We start from the raw sequence: 17,938 nt of genomic DNA on the forward strand, positions 1-17,938 counted from the left end.
TACAGGCATTATTATTCCTATTTTACAGCCAAGGAAACTAAAGCTCAGATACGTGTTCTGGTCAGTCATTTTCCCCAGCATAATTTCTCTTGGGGTTTTTAGCATCTTCATACAAGGACTTGTTTTCATCTGTTCAGTTTTTCCTTGCACCATTACAGAGTTTGCATTTGCATTTCAGGCTTCCGTCAGGATGGTCCATCCGCCCTGACCAGCCTGAGAAACCGAGAAAGAATGAAGAGCTCACAGATGAGGAGAAGGAGATTATCAACAGAGTGATTGCTCGAGCTGAGAAAATGGAAGAAATGGAGCAGGAGCGCATCGGGTAAGGAGGTGACATTTCTAATCAAGTCCTTTAAACCTTGAGTTGTGAAAAACAAACCCCAAGCAAGCTCAGGTCCAGGGCAGCTGCTCCATGAGTAGGGGAAACTGAGGCTCTGTGAATAAAATTCTACAGAAAGTTTGGCTTTAGGAGGTTGCTCAATAAGTCAGTAAGCATTTATTAAGTGCCTACTATGTGCCAGGGACTGTGCCAAGCACTGGACATACAAAGAAAAGCACGTACAAACAACTATATGCCAACTATATGCCACAGGATAAATTATAGGTAATCTTAGAGGAAAGGTGTTGATTTGAAGGGGTGTCCATAAAGGCTTCTTGAAGAAGGTGGGATTTTAGCTGGAATTAGGGAAGGAAGTCAGGGAAACCAGAAGGGAGAGATGCAGAGAGAGAGCATTCCAGGCATGGAAGACAGACAGAAAAAGCCCAGAGTTGGGATATGGACTGTATTGTGCAAGGAACAGCAGGGAAGCATCACTGAATCATAGAGTAGGTAGAGGGGAGTAAGATATAAGAAGACTGGAAAGTTAGGTAGTGGCCAAGTTATAAAGAGCTTTAAAAGCCAAACTGAGAATTGTATATTTTATATTATAGGTAATGAGGAGCCAGTGAAGTTTATTGAATGGGAGCAGGGGGTGACATGGTTAGATCTGTGCTTTTGGAAGATCAATTTGATGGCTAAGCAGAAGGTGGATTGGAATGGAGGGAGACGGGGCAGGTAGAACAACCAGAATACTTGCAATACATTCAGGTGTGATGTGATTAGGACCTGTACTGGGGCAGTGGCAGTTTTAGAGAAGAGAGAAGGGGAGGGTGTGTATATTCAAGAAAAGTTTTCAAGGTAGAATGGACAGGCTTTGGCAATAGACTGGATATGGGGGTTGGGGTTAAAGAGGGAAGAGTCGAGGATGACACCTCAGATGTAAGCCTGGATGACTGGAAAAATAGTGGTACCCCACAGTAAAAGAGAAAGTTATGAATATATGACATGTGGCATACATTGAGTTTAAGATATCTATGGGACATCCAGTTTGAGATGACCTATAAACAATTGGAAATGCAAGACTGGAGGTCAGGAGAAAGGTTAGGGTGAATAAATAGATCTAAGAATCATCTGACTTTTGAGGAAAATACAACCTAGTCATGATTGGGATTTAGGGAGACAAATTACCTGGAGAGAATTCTGAGAATAGATGATCCACGTGGCCTTCTGATTGGGCTGGGCTTCTTCCTCAGGACCCTGACAATAAGGGCTAAAGGGAGGAGAAAGGGTATCTGTTGACTGGAGAGCTCCTAATAAAATGATTTAAAGTCAGAAAATAAAGTGTAGCAAAAAGACCACAGGTATGGGAGTCAGAAGATCACTATCTCCTGACTGTGTGATCCTGAGTTCTAGAGTCCCAACTCTGGCACCTACACTAGCTGTGTGATCTTAGGCAAACCACTTCTCTCTCAACTTCAACATCTTCATCTGTAACATGGAAAAGGCTGTACTATATGGTTACTGTCTGTGACATTCTGTTTTCAAAGGTCCATCTTAGTTCTAACATTCTGTGTTCTAAGGTCCCTCCCAGCTCTGATATTCCCTGTTCTAAGACCCCTCCCAACCCTGACATTCCCTGTTCTAAGGCCCCTCTCAGTACTGACATTCTCTGTTCTAAGGACCCTCCCAGCTCTGACATTCCATGTTTTAAGGCCTCTCCTAGTTCATGCATTCCCTGCTCTAAGGCTTCTCCCAGGTCTGATGTTCTATGTTCTAATGACTCTGACATTCTGCAATTCAATGTTCTTGTCTTCTTAGTATGATAATATAATATGACCATAGTCTCTGACAGCTATGTAGACACTGTTTTCACAGGGGTCTGGCCTTGGCTCCATACCTTAGTATGGAGGAAACCTTAGATTCTAAAGGGCTGTGTTAATGAAGTCCAGCCTTTGGCAGGTCTAACTACAATGAAAAAGCTTTGTGTGTAGGCTTGGTGATGGGCAATGTGTCTGGTGCCCAAGGACCCAACCCAGCTAAACTAAGGGAGGCCCTACAACAAGTTGGCCACCAGTGGAGGGATTTTCCCACCCAACCACCTCTCAAAGGCCATAAACTCTGGACTCTAATTTCTATTTGAGGAGGGAGTACCTATAGCCAGGAAATCTCAGATCCTTGAAATAGCCATAATAACAAAATAGTTGCCATTTATTTAGTGCTTTAGGGTTTGCAAAAATTCTCTGCATACCTTATTTCACTAGAAATGTACAAATCTGAGAGGAGTACTTTAGGTAATATTATACATATGAGGAAACTGAGACCTAGAGAATGGTTAACTGTCTTCAGGTATAGCATGTAAATTCTTTGAGAGCAGAGACTGTTGTATCCCCAGTGCCTGCCACATTTGGTGGAGGCAGGATCAGATCTATGACATTGCTGGCATAGGGAACTTCCAGCATGGAAACTCCCTCCACCAATGCAGATCTGCATCTGTTTGGCTACTTATCATCCTCGAGCCTACCTAGGACACTTGCAAGTTAAGTGATATCCAGGGATACAAAACTAGTATGTCTGAAGTGAGACTTGAACCCAGGTATTCCTGACTCCAAAGATGACTTCCTAGCCATGACACCATCTTGCCACTTGCCTGTCACAAAGTAGGCATGTAAGAAATGCTTGTTGATTAATTTATCATCAGGGATTGTGACAACCATATTAATAACTAACAGAGCACTTTAAAACAGACGTTTTACAAAATATTTTCTCATTTTATCCTCACAACAATGTGGGGGAGGTAGGTGCTCTTATCATTTGTATTTTACACATGAGGACACCAAAACTGAGAGACGATCACTGATTTATCAATGATCATGTGGCCAGTAAGCATTTGGGGCAGAATTTAAACCCAGAACTTCTTTGACTTGAGATCCATTGTGCTCTCCATGATAGCTCCTCATTAAGCTCATAGATCTAGGTTAGAAAAGGACTTTGGAAGTCTCCTAGTATGGTGGTGATGATGATGATGATGATGATGATGATGATGATGATGATGATGATACCTAACATTTTTATACCTCCTACTATGTGCCAGGCAGGGCAGCTATGTGGTGCAGTGTATAGAGCACTTGGAATCATGAAGACTCATGTTTCTGAGTTCAAATCTGGCTTCAGATACTTACTAGCTGTGTGACTCTGTGCAAGGCACTTTACCCTGTTGGCCTCAGTTTCCTCATCTGTCAAATGAATCAGAGAAGGAAATGGCAAACCACTCTGGTATCTCTGCCAAGAAAACCCCAAATGGGGTCATGAAGAGTCAGACACAACTGAACAACAACAAAACTTTGCAAACCTTTGAGTGCTATATAAATGCTAATTATAGTGATCTTATACCTAGTCTAACTCTTTACTTTCCAGAAGAGGAAACTGAGGCCTGGGGTGAGAGTGAACCAATGACACACAGGTGTTCATTTGGGAGTGGAGAAGGTCAGAGAAAAAGAAACCAAAAGAAACCTTTCACTTGACTAATTTCAACCAGCCCGCTGCAGTATTTCTGCCAGGACATAATACAGGGAGACAGCTCAATCCTCAGAGACATGGTGGAATCTTGCCCAAGGTGTGGGATTTGGAGGAGAGAGGAGGAGCTAGTGAATGTAGATAATGGGGAGCGACTGGGAGGAGTAGGGGTGTGTGGGGAGGATGAGCAAGGGTGGGCATCTCTCTTCCTCTCACTGTATTGACTAAATCTCCCCTTCTGAGAGGCTCGCCTTTGTTCCACCTGCTGTTGAGTTTTGTTCCATGGATATAAATTGGTGCCAGCTAAGCTGGCCAGCTGCTGGGGCTGGCAAAGCCATACACTCATCTCTGGCTTATCTCTACATACCCAGGCATCTGTCTCCAAGCACTGCCACTGTTTAGGGCCGATGGGGTTCCTTGGACAGAAAATTATGTTATTCACCAGGAGAGACGGGAAATGTTTGATTTTTCTTCCTCTGAATCATGTATGCCCAGCAGTCAGCCAACCCCAGGAGATTTTGGACCCAGTAGAAAAGAACAAATCTTCTACAAACATTCTCTCCTCAACCTGGATTCTTCCCTCATCCACTAACTGGGTTAAGCTAGTTTCCGTTGTTTTATTGGGAGGAAGCTAGGTGGTGCAATGGATAGAGGGCAGGGCCTGGAGTCAGAAAGACCTGAGTTAAAAAACTCAGCCTCAGACAATGTCTAACTATCACCCCAAGCAAGATGCTGAACTTCTATCTGCCTCAGTTTTCTTATCTGTAAAACTGGAATAATAATAATGGGACCTATCTTCCAGGGTTGCCATCAGGATAATAATTGTAAAGCACATAGTAGGTGCTTAATACATGCTTATTTCTTTCTTGAACCATGCTAGCCTGTTCTACCAAGCTAGAAAGGTTTCAAGTACAGGCTGACAGATGGGCCATGTTTCCATCATCTGAAGACCAGATTTGCTAGTTCTGGAGATACTCATTAAAAAGATGGTCTCAGGAAGATGAATTTTTCAGCCACAAAAGTTCTCAATAACTGTCTGAGTGGGGAACCTGTGGTCTCAAGGCCACATGTCAAGTGAAATTCAGTCAAAGGGCTGCACTTGAGGGCCTAGAGGCCCACATGTGGCCTTGAGGCTGAAGGTTCCCCACCCTTGCTATTTTCTGGTAAAGGTCCTAGTTATGATGTATGTATGATACATGTACATATATAATTCATCTGTGAGATGGACACCCAAGTCAACCAGTATATATTTATCTATATCTATATATATCTATATATACATATATATCTTGAATAGATACTGCAGAGAGGGCAGTGAGCTGGGCTCAGAGTTGACCAGGAGGAGAAGCAGGTGCTGGATTACCTTTGGAAGACTGTAGCCCTTTAAATGACCCCAAACTTCTCACTGAAACAAAGGCCCCTAATTTTGATACCAGGGATTTTCCAGTAATGAACTATGACCGCACATCATAAGACACCCCAGTATGAAGAATTAAAGTAGTGAGTTGCCCAAAGGGCAATGGAAAAGTGGGCATGAGCAGTGTTGTCATCCGTTACAATCAAATAACCAGTCAAGTGCATTTATTAAATACCTACTTGCCAGGTACTGGATAGGGAACTAGGGATGCAAACATACAGAGAAAAGAAACAATCCCTGCCCTCAAGGAGCTTACATTCTATCTAGGGAGACCATGTCCCTATATTGGTATAGGGGTAAGGACCAGTGCAATCACAGTATAGGGAACTCCCAAGGTAAGAACATTCCTTCTACCCATGCAGGTTGGCATCTTTTCTCTACCTTAGAATTTTAGAGAGTGCTCTCTTTTAGAGAACTGGCACCAGAGTAATAAATGACTTGACCAGGATCACACAGACTCAATGTGTCAGAGTCAGGGCCTGAGCCCAGGTCTTCCTGATTCTGAGGCCAGCTCTCTACTGTATCATACTTCTCCTATAGAATAAATCTACAACAATAATAGCAGTGCTTTGCAGATTCAATAAATACAAGGTAATTAAAGCAAGGTCATTTAGAAGGGAAGGCAATAATGAGGGAGCAGGGTGAAAGAAAGACTTGGTTTGGAAGGTGACCCTTGAGCTTGGTTATAAGCCAAGGAGGAAGTGGGAGAAGTGACGTAAAGGATGTTATTGGAGAGATGAATTACCAATGAACTGATGAGCCTATCACTGAATGAGAGTGATGAGATCCTCCACGGGTGTCCACACCATAATAATAGCTAGCATTTCTAGTAATAGGTAGCATTGGTAATACACATTAAGGTTTGCAAAGCACTTTACATATATCACCCCATTTGATACTCCCAAGAACCCTGAGAATAGTAGGGGGCTATTATTAGTCTCATTTTAAAGATCAGGACACTAAAGCAGACACTGGTGAATTAAATTGCCCAGAGTCACACAGTGAAGTTGTCATAGAGGATTGGAACTCAGGTCTTCCTGACTCTAAATCTAGCTCATTATGCCCTATACCACTTAATTGCCTTTCTTCTTCTTCTTCTTCTTCTTCTTCTTCTCCTTCTCCTTCTCCTTCTCCTGTTAGGCAATTGGGGTTAAGTGACTTGCCCAGGGTCACACAGCTAGTAAGTGTCAAGTGTCTGAAGCCAGATTTGAACTCAGGTCCTTCTGACTCCAAGGGCAGAGCTTTATCCACTGCACCACCTAGCTGCCCCTAATTGCCTTTCAATATAAAGAGAACTCAAGACCCATTTCCCACCTCACCTGCCCCTCGTCCAGTGCAGGATATGGCTCTCCCCTACCTCTCCACCATGGAGGCATTTTCAGAGGACATGGATGATAGTTGCACAAGGCAGGAAGACATGGATGGGTTGCAATCTACATTGCTGGAGGGGATTACCCACATCAATTAGATCACAGACCCATCCAAATATCAAAGCATCAAAGTCCCATTATGAGTTGTTCAGGGACTTTGCTAGAAGCAGCAGTCAGAATTGCTTAAGGCAATTCTGGAGGTGACACATATCTTTCCATCCCTCTCCCCACAGCTCAGAAAGAAAGAAAGAAGGAAGGAAGGGAGAAAGAAGGGGGAAAGAGGGAGGGAGGAAGGAAGAGAAGGAAGGAAGGGAGAAAGGAAAGAAACATCCCAGTTTTTGTTGCTTTCCAGATCTCCCTGGGATCTGGGGAGGAGATCAAAGCAGATGATGACAAAAGGGAAGTTTCAGAAAAGTCACATCAGAGAAGAGCAAGGCATCAGGCAAGGATGATGATTGGATTGCAGCAGCTGTGTCCTCCCCTTTCAAACCATAGGCTCCCAAAGTCACCTCAGCCTTAGGTGCCCTTTGAGTTTCTCTTGCCTGCTCCACTACCCTTCCTGAAGGGGCTGGGCTTGGATTTCTCTTCTTGGCATCTGCTCACTGTTCTTATTGGCAGCAGAGCCAGGACTAGAGGAGACTCGCATCTGGATAATAGGAAGTAAAAGAACAAGGGAGAGCAGAACCAGGGGTGTGCATTGGTAAGAATGCTGGCTCGTGATGCAGAATACCTGGCTTTGAATTTGCTGTTTATTCTTTATGTGACTGTGAGTGAGTTGCTTTCCCTTCCTTCAATAAAATGAAGGGATAAATTGAGAGTAGGACTTCTTGACCTCTTTTTGTATTCTGGACCCCACTGGCAGAATGGTGAAGCCTGCAGACTCCCCAGAATAAGATTCTTAAACATGGAAAATAAAATACAAATATTGCAAATACAATATTGCAAAAGGACACCGATTTTGTTAAAATACCATGATAAACTTCTAATGGGTAGGAGAGGGGGAAAGGAGAGGGAGAAAATTCAGAATTGGAAATAAAATAAAAATTGAATTAAAAAAGAAAACAAATACAGTTATCAAAATACTAAAAGAATAAAAGCTCCCTCAGATCTCATGGTAAGGACCCCTGATACTAGATAGTCTCTAAGACCCTTTGCCATTCTAGTAATCTTTGACTCCAGTCCTTGCACATTTATATAGATCATGATGTAAATAATCCTTGAGCTTTTGGGCTCCAGGATATGTACATTTATGTAGTGCGTCAACTGTGCTTCCTTAGACAGTCTCTCAAAATATCGCTCTGTCTTATACCCCAATCCAGGGAGATCTTGAGACTCTTAGTGCCAGACTTACTTTACCCTCCTCCCAAAAGTCCTTTGGCTCTTATGCAAGTAGTCAGGCTAATATGACTTTGGTTGTTTTTGTTTTGCTTTAAGACTGGGTCTCCCTGTCTCTCAAAGTGCATTGGCCACTCTTGGACCCAACCCCAACCTAGATCAGCATGGAAACTTTTCTCTGCCCCATTTCTGACCTGGACCAGTTTGGCCCTTGTTGGCAGCCTGGTAGGCTCTGCTGGGGCATGACCCACCATATTGATGCCAGGCAATGCAGACACCTGATTGTCTTTAGTTCTTCTGCAGCTCAAAATTCCCAAACTCAAGTGATCCACTATCCTTAGCCTCCCTAGAAGCAGGGACTGCAGCCTGGCTAAGACTTTGAAAGTAGTACAGGTTTTATTCAACCCAACCAAAAGTCCAGAATGAGCTCAGGTCTTCCTGACTCCAGATCCAGGACTCTATTAACTGTCCTATTTACCTGCCTCAAAAAAATGAACAAACTTTGAACTGATTGGCAGTCCAAGTACTACTGTTAAATGCATTGATTCATAAGTAGACAAGAATAGAAAATGCAAATAGAATATTTCCTACCAAGATCCAAGAGATGAAGGATTGAAAGAAATATATTTCCTCTTAAAGGGTAGCACCATCTACCTGCAGGGCTGTCCTAGGATTTCAAAGCTACAGAGGACCTGAGGCTAGCATCTCAAGAATCTATCATCAATGAGATTCCTTTCATTTGAGTTACTGTGCACCTTTTAGAAAGGTGTAAAATGCTCAAGGAGATGAACTAAATGGTCTCATCGTCTTTTCCAGTTCTGACATTCTAAAATCTCAATGTCCTCCCAGCTCTGAAATTCCCAGTTCTAAGGCTCCTCTCAGCTTTGACATTCCATGTTATTGTATATAAGATTGATTGATCAATCAATCGATCAGTAAACACTTATTAAGAGCCTACTATGTATCAGGCATTGTGATAAGTGCTGGGGATACAAAAAGAAGGAAAAGACAGCCCCTGCCCTCAAGGAGCTTACACATTAATAGGGGAAGCAACATTCAAACAGATATATACAAAGCAAAGATAAATAGGAAATAATTAATAGAAGAAAGGCACTGGAATTAAGAAGGAACAGGAAGGTTTCCTGTAGAAAATAGGATTTAAGTTGAGACTTAAAGGAAGCCAGGGAAGTTAATAGTCAGAGCAGAGGAGAGAGAACATTCTAGGTATGGGTGACAGCCAGAAAGAATGCCCAAAGCCAAGAGAGGAAGTGTCTTGTCATGGAACATCCAGGCGGACAGTGTCGCTGGATCCAAGAGTACATGTCAGGGAGGAAGGTGTAAGAATACTGGAAAGGTAGGAGGAGGCTAGGTCATATAGGATTTCAAATACCAAACAGGAGATTTTGTATTTGTGTCTGAAGGCAATAGGGACCCACTGAAATTTATTGGGTAGTGGGATGACATTGTTGGACTTGTGTTTTAGGAAAATCACTTTAGTGGCTGAATGGATAATGGATTGGTATGGAGAAAGAATTAAGGAAGGCAGACCCGCCAGAAGATTATTGAATGAGAAAATGGAAAGTATTTTTGGGAGGGGATTGGGATGGGGTGGGGTGTGGGAGTGCACCAGCAGCTGAGGAATCAGCAAAGGCCTAAAGGAGAAGGTGGCTTCTGAGCCGTGCCTCAAAAGGGAGCATCAATTTCTCCTCTTCCTCCTCCCATTGCCCTCCCACTGATGACCCACCTTGTCAAATGACTATGATGAAAGTAATTGTGCATCCTGTTCATAAAGGGACAGGTAGGCCAGATGGCTTCTGCTGTTCAGGGTCAGCTTCCTCCATGCACGTGATTTCTCAGAAATAATCCAGTGGCAGATGGTGAAAAAATCAAGCAAAATTAAGTTATTAACCTTAGTGACCAGGCATAGAGGCACAGCTGAGAGGCAGAGAGACACTTGGAGATTGGAACATTTCCTTCATCTCTTCCTATATTCTGGTATAAAATGAAAGAAGACTTGAACAGATCAAAAAGGATTTTGCTTGGACCTTGACTCAGTTTGACTATGAGGACCTCCTCATGAAAGGCTCAAGGGTATAGAAGGGGCTCTGGATTAGGGGTGAGGACATTCATAGATTGCCACTAATAAACTGTATGACCTTGGATAAGTCACTTCAATTGATGATGTGACATGAACTCAAGGCCTTTCTCTATTGTACTTGGCTTCTTCTGAGTACTCTGCAGCTTACCAGTGTCCTTCCTAAAATGAATGGCCCAGAGCTGAACCCTAGGATGCCACACATGGTCTGAACAGGGCAGATGACAGCATTATTTCTATCAATCTCTAGTCCAAGTAGAATGTAAACTCTTTGAACACAGGAGGGGTTTGGTTTTGTCAGTCAAGAGGCATTTATTAAGCATCTACTGTGTACCAAGCATTGTGCTAAGCCCTGGGGATAAACAAAAAGTAGGTGCTTAATAAATATTTATTAAATGTAGAAATAAATTAATGGCACAATGCTTCTCTTTTTTAAAACTTTTAAAAATATGTATTCTATTTCTTCCCCAATTATACGTTAAAACAATTTTTAAACATTTAAAAAAAGTTTTGAGTTCCTAATTCTATACTTTCCCTCCGTCCCCACCCCCCCAACAATAACCAAATAGATATAAGTTACACATGTGCAATCATGTAAAACATTTCCATATTAGTCAAAAGAAAATGAAAGAAAAAGAACGAAAGAAAGTGAAAAAAGCATGCTTCAATCTGCATTCAAACAATAGCAGTTCTTCTGGAGGCAGATAGTATGCTTCATCATTAATCCTTTGGGGTTGTCTTGGATCTGTGCTTCTCTTAATGTAGGCATTGATAGAATGTTAGATCTGGAATCAGGAAGAGCCGAGTTCAAATCCTACTTCAGACACTTCCTAACTCTATAACCCTGAGCACATCATTTATTTTCTCTGTGCCTCTCTTGTCTAATCTATAAAATGAGGGAGTTAGACTTGACCTCTAAGGGCCCTCCAAGCTCTAATCTATGATTCTATGAAATCCAAAAGATCCAAGAGCTTCTTTCTCAATATTTCGAGAGTCTTTGATTAAGAAGACTTGGAATCAAACCCAGGTGTCCTCATTATGACCCTACGTAGCCCTGGATTGCATTTACCTTTTTTTGATGGTCCTATCACACTGTTAATACCAACTGAGCTTTCAGTCCTCAAAAGTCCTACATCATTATTAAACAAACTAATACCCAACCATGCCTTCTGCAGCTTGAATGGAAACCTCTTGTATTTGTGAAGTTGGTTTCTTGAACCCAAACATATCCTTATTGAATCAGATCTTATTATGAATTGCTGATCTAAGTGATTGGCAAAAGTGTTGACCAGAACAGAACCAAGGAAACCCCTGTGGCACCCTACTAGAGACCACCCTCCAGGTCAGCATCAATCCATTAATCACCATTTGGGGATTCTGGTATTTCTGAATTCACCTCTCTCTACTATAATCCAGCCTATGTTATTCCTTCTTTAGCAAAGTGAAATAATGAGAAATCCCACCAGATGTCTTCCTGAAATCCCTGATGTTTATTACCTGTGTAACCCTGGACAGTGTATTTAGTCTCTTTGAACCTCAGTTTCCTCATCTGTACAATGGGGGAAGGATTGTACTACATGGCCTCGGAGGCCCTTTCCAGCTCTGGAGTTATGATCCCACCTGTAATGACATCACCATCTGCCTGTCTGATAGCTCTGTCAAAGGAAGCTATAATGTGAGTTTGACATAATTAATTTCTGAGGACCCCATAATGGCTCACTCACAGTGTTTACCAGTTTCCTTTACTTTTGTGCTTTAGATCTGATAGAACACTTTGCATCTCTTACCTCGTTTTGGTCCTCACTAAACCCTTAGAGACAGGGAAAGAATTATTATCCCCATCTCACAGATGATTACACTGAGAAACACAATGGTTAAGTGACTTGTCCAAGGTCATAAGACTAGTAAAGGGAAGAACCATCATTTAAGCCCAGGTCTTCTGACTCTGTTTCCAGTATTCTCTTAGAAAAGAACTAGGACCTTAGAACAGGGAATATATGAGCTGTGAGGGTCATTAGAACAGGGAATGTCAGAGCTGAGAGGTGCCATGGAACAGGGGATGTCAGAGCTGGGAGTGGCCTTAAAACAAGGAATGTCAGAGCTAGGACTTTAGAACAGGGAATGTCAAAGCTGAGAAGGGCCTTAGAACAAGGAATGTCAGAGCTGGAAAGAGCCTCAGAGCAGAGAATGTCAGAGCTGGGAAGGGCCTTAGGACAGGGGGTGTCAGAGCTGGGATGGGCATTAGAACAAAAAAAAATCAGAGCTAGGAGGGGCCTTAGAACAAGGAATGTCAGAGCTAGGACCTTAAAACAGGGAATGTCAGAGCTGGGAAGGGCCTTAGAACAAGGAATTTCCAAGCTGGGAGGGGCCTTAAAACAAAGAATACTTTACTGTGGTTCCCAAAATGGATTTTAGAAGAATTTTAGATGATCTTTTAGTTTGCTAGAAAATTAAGTGGCCTAGAACCCCACACTCCATCAGTATTCCAGGAATCAGAGGCATGACTACACTAGTTAATCCAATTCAACTCAATCCTATGAACATTTATTAAGTGAACACCAAGTGCTAAGTACCAGAGACACAAAGACAAAACAAGAAATGGTCCCTTCAAGGGGTTACATTCTACTGTGGGAAATAACATGGGCACAAGTAAGTAAATATATAGCAGTCTCAGAGGTGGGAAGCACAACAACCAGGTGGGGAATCAGGAAAATCCTGGAATAGAGATGGGAATTCAAAGAGGCAGAAGTGAGGAAGGCATGAGGAACTGCCAGTGCAAAAACATAGAGGGGGAATATGGAATGTCATGTACAAGAAAACGCCCCAGGACCGGGGCATAGAACATATGAGGAGGAGTAACAGGAAGTGGATCTAGAAAGATAGATGAGGTGGTCATATTTTGAAAGGCTTTAAGTGGTCAAATGGAGGAGTTTGTGTATTATAGAGTCTATGTATTGTAGAGGTGGGAAGGAGCCATTGAAGTTTCAAGCCTGGTACAATCAGTAGGATGCATTACATCAAGCATCAATGGAAATGTAAGTACCTTGAGCAAAGAACTCTGGTTTTTGTTACCATCTCCTCAGTGCCTAGCATGGTGCCTGGCACATAAGTAGGCCTTAGTTAATGTATGTTGGTTCACTGATTCCAGATTTCCTCAACTTTCCCATCCTTCCATCAGGACCATGGAGAGTGCATCTAAATAGTAGTGATGGCCTCAAGAGGAGTCAGGCTGGGATGGAAGGCTGAGGCAGGGCTGAGGCAGGGCAGGGGAGAGGAGGATGGCAGTGAGAAGCAGCAGTAACAATGAATGAGTCCGGAATTCATCACCAGTGACCCCAGCCAGCTGGGTTCATGACACAGCAGGACGGTCCTTTCGGAATTGTTTCCTCAAATTGACTTGACGCTGGAGGTTGTAAATTCAGGTTCTTTTCAAAGGAGGTATTTCTCCTGTCTCAGGAGCTTGAATGCTTGGGATGCCAGAAAATTTCAGTTTATTAAATTCCTCAGTGATGACCCTCTTTCCCCAACTTGCCAATACAAGTAGAAATAACAGGGAGAGGATTACAAGGAGAATGGAAAGAGCTGTGAGGGTGTGTGTGTATACATACACACATACATGCATGCATGTATACATACATACATACATATATATTGTGTGTCTGTGAGAAACAGAGACAGAGACAAAGAAGAAGAGGGGAGAATGAAAAACAGAGTTTGAGAGACTGAAAGAGAATGAGAAAGACAGAGAGAGACAGAAAGAGGAGAGAGAGAGAGAGAGAATGAGTACTTAATCTTTGAGTGAATCATCACAGCATCAGTATCCAAATTTAATATCACCTGCCTCAGTGCAATTGTTCTGTCTTAAGGGGAAGCCTGGGAATCCCAATCATTTCCTTTGGTGATTCATCAGGCAAGGCATGGAACTATTTTTCCTTTGCAAGTCTGGGGGTTTTGACTCAGGGTTCTTCTCCTTCACACCATAGATAACACTCCTCAGAACTGTTTTTATTTTATGTATAAGTATATTTTATTTTGCTTTAAAATTTATTGATGTATTTCACTTAAAAACTATCACAGAGACCATACTACCATCATGGTTTGACATTTCTCTAGTTCTTTAAAATTTGCCAAGCAATTCACATGTATTATCTCATCTGATCCTGGGAAGTTGTCACTATTATAATTACCATTTTACAGATGAGGAAACTGAAGTTCAGAAGGGTCATTTGATTTGTCTAGGGTCACACAGCTAGTAAGTTTCTGAGGTGGGGTTTAAACCCAGGTCGATTTGATGTCAAGTCTGACTCTGCCTCCATCTCTCTGTGTCTCTCCTTCTGTCTCTCTGTCTCTTTGTCTGTCTTTCTTTCTCTTTGTCCCTGTCTCATTCTCTGTCTCTGTCTCTCTACCCTTTATTATGATGAAAGAACAGGTCCAACTGTGAGAGCCTACAATGTCATCCTGGGCAGGGCATGGAATGGGCCAGGGTATGTGTACAGAAGAAGCCCTCCTGCCCCAGATGGGTAATTAGCTGTCTCCCTTTAGAGCCTAACAAACCTGATGAATTTATGTGCTGCTGTCATGCCAAAGGATGATTGCCAATCATTAACTTAATTGGGTATATGATTGTATAGACAGATGACTTTGATGTGCACAGCATTCAGACTGTCCAATTAATTGAGCTTGTCATATAAGTGGGCTGGAGGGATTTGACAGCCAAACCAGACACAATGCTAGAAGACCATGATCCCAGTTCACAGCCAAGGCAAACTTGCATCTTGAAGAACCAGCCTCAGTTTTCCTGTCTGGTCCTCAATGTACATATAACAATAGCTAACACTTGTATACCACTTACCATGTGCCAGGCACTGTGCTAAGCACTTTACAATTATTATCTCATTTGATCTTCACAACAGCCCTGAGGGGTAGGCACTATTATGATTCTCATTTTACAGTTGAGGAAACTGAGGGAGACAGAGGTAAAGTGATACCAGGGTCGCATAGCTAGTATGCCTGAGGCTGGATTTGAACTCAAGTCTTCCTGACTTCAGGCCTGTCAATCCACTGTACCACCTGTGTATCCTTTTGCTGACCAACCTTAGCCTGGGCAAACTTAAGATTTTCACCATGCAAACCTCATGCCTAATGCAAAGAACTTCTCTTCTTATTTCTTCTGTCCCTGGTCCCTGCCTCAAACCCCAGGTCCATGAAGATTATTCTGATTTTCAGTATAGCTCTGACTGAGGATAAAATCATGTATAGAGTTAAAAGAATTTTTAAAGATCGTTTAGTCCAGCTCTTTCGTTTTCTAGATGAAGGAATCACTTTCTGTAGCTTGAGTGACATACAGACATACGGAAAGGAACCCCAGGCTGGGACTCAGGAAATCTGGGTTGTAATCCCAGATTTGATACTCTCTTGCTGTGACTGTTTAAGTGACTTCCTTTCTCTGTGCCTCAGTTTCCCCCTATGTAAAATGGATGAATGATTGCTACAGTTCCTTCTAGTTCTGGCATTCTCAGGTCTCAGGTCTCTCCTAGTTCTAATATTCTATGTCCTGAAATTCCTTCCCACCCTGATATTCTGTGATTTTATAAATCCCATACCCAAGTTGGGCATGTTCTTCCTTTGCACCCTCCCAACTCATAATTCCAACTCCAGAATCCAGGCTTGAAAAAGAGAAATGTAGGAACATTAAATCAAGCTGTTAGTGGGTTGCCAGCTGCCTCAGATCCTTCACCAGGGAAAGTTTATTGCTTCAGAAATAATTATCAAGTTCATTTCATTTGCAAGAGAAATTGTATTGGCTAAACGATATTGACCTGAAACAGGAAACACTTGGAATGCTGGGGAATAGGAGGCTTTTCATTCATTCTGTTGATAAGACAAGCTCCAAGTTGGCTTTGGACACTCAAAATTTCCTTTTGAATTCCTTTGGAAAAAAGAGGCATTTATTCAAGGAAAAAGCAGAGTGGGATCTTCTCATCATAGAGATGGAGTCAAGATTACAGCTTACGTCAGGTCAACAAGCATACATTATGTGCTTACTGTATGAAAAAAGACAAAAGACATTACTTGCTCTAAAGCAACTTACACTTTATTGAGGGAGATGTGTATATGAGGCAACATGGTGCAGTGGAAAGGGTGCAAGGTTTTGGAGCCAGCAGTTTGCTGTTGTTCAGTTTTTTTTTTTCAGCTGTGTTCGACTCTTCATGACCCCATTTGGGGTTTTCTTGACAAAGATCCTAGAGTGGTTTGCCATTTCCTTCTCTAGCTCATTTTATAGATGAGGAAACTGAGGCAAACAGGGTGAAGTGACTTGCCGAGGGTCGCACAGCTAGTAAGTGTCTGAGGCCAGATTTGAACTCAGAAAGATGAGTCTTCCCAACTGCAGGCCTGGCACTCTGTGCACTGTGGTGCCACCTAGTGGCCCTTGGAGTCAGAGGATCCAGGTTCAAATCCTTATTCTCCCTCCCTGTGTGACTTATGGTCAATCACTTATCCTTGGTGAACTTCCAGTTCCTCAAACATAAAATGAGATAGATGGCCTCAAAGATTCCTTCTAACTCTATATCTGTCATCCCATTCTTTCTCTGTAATGGGTTGATACTGGGTCATGCCCACTATGAATCTTTCCATTGCCTTCTGGGTGATCCTCAGATTTCCATTCTTTGGAGTTTATAGGGCTGCATGACTTACAGTCACACAACAACACAAGAAGAATATTAGAGTTGAAAAGATGGGCATGGTGCGGCTAGGTGGCGCAGTGGATAGAGCACCAGCACTGGAGTCAGGAGGACCTGAGTTCAAATCTGGCTTCAGACACTTGACATTTCCTAGCTGTGTGACCCTGGGCAAGTCACTTAACCCTGATTGCCTCTGTTTCCTCCCCTGTGAGTTGATGGGGTTTGATTAAAGAGCCCCTGAGGTTCCTTCCAAATCCAGATCTCAGATCCCATATTTCTCTAGATTCTTCTGGACTGAATTCATAGATAGCAAGTGGCCCAAAGCAGGAATACTCAGATCATGATCTTAAACCTAGGTTTTAAGTATCAACACTTACTGCCTGTGATGAAGCTAATGAGCTGTCCCTGGGACAATACACAGGTTAATTGTAGCCTCTGGTTTTAGATTTTTTTCTTTTAACAATGAAAGGAGTAGAATTCTAGGTTGGATCATAGCTTGCTTGAATTAGCAAGCAATGAAAGAATCAGCAGGGTTGCTGGTGGGTAGAAGAATGGGTTGGGATCAAGTCATATAAGAAGGTTTCCATTTTGAACCCTCCATGACTTATGGCCAGAGAGGGACTTTTCTGCACTCTTCATGAGGTAGGTGAGCATCTGTTGGCTGGAGGTTGTGGGGGTTCATGGGATCCACAGGAGACCTTGTGGGCAGGATTAGAGAGGTCAAAGGTGAGTCAATATAAGTCCTGCCCATAGCAGACATCCCCTGGCAGCAGCCCTGACATGTGGCCTCTGCTCACATCCCTCCAGCCCACAGCCCTGGCCAGACCTTTCCCACTGTATTCTTCCCCTGCCTCTCCCAGACAGTCATCCCTTATAATAAGGAGTTTCTTTTAAAAGAGGGAAAAAAAAGTTCTGCAAAACTAATCAGCATCTCATATTAAAGGCAATATTCTAGGCTTTTTTTTGTTTTTTAAATTCAATTTTACCTTATTTTCTGTTCCACATTCTCTCCCTTCCACTTCTCCCTCCCCCACCCATTGAGAGGGCAAGAAAAACAAAACTCCCTGCAAATATGTATAGCCATGCAAAGCAAATTCATGCATTAGACTTGTCCATGAAAGGAAGGAAGGAATGAAGGAGAGAGGAAGGAAGAATGAAAGGAAGAAAGGAGGAAGAAAGGGGAAAAGGAAGGGAAGATAGGGAAGG

At 42.6% G+C, this 17,938-nt stretch overlaps 1 protein-coding gene across 1 annotated transcript in view; it reads left to right on the top strand.

The window, feature by feature from the left end:
• Nucleotides 1-17,938, top strand: part of RPH3A (rabphilin 3A) — a 120,161-nt gene that overhangs the window by 22,641 nt on the left and 79,582 nt on the right. The window contains exon 2 of the mRNA XM_027864819.1: nucleotides 179-322. Within this exon, the coding sequence (XP_027720620.1) occupies nucleotides 179-322 (144 nt within the window). The remainder of the gene's footprint in view (nucleotides 1-178; nucleotides 323-17,938) is intronic.

This window comes from Vombatus ursinus, unplaced genomic scaffold (assembly GCF_900497805.2).
Source record: "Vombatus ursinus unplaced genomic scaffold, bare-nosed wombat genome assembly UNPS02001287.1, whole genome shotgun sequence".
Lineage (NCBI taxonomy): Eukaryota > Metazoa > Chordata > Mammalia > Diprotodontia > Vombatidae > Vombatus > Vombatus ursinus.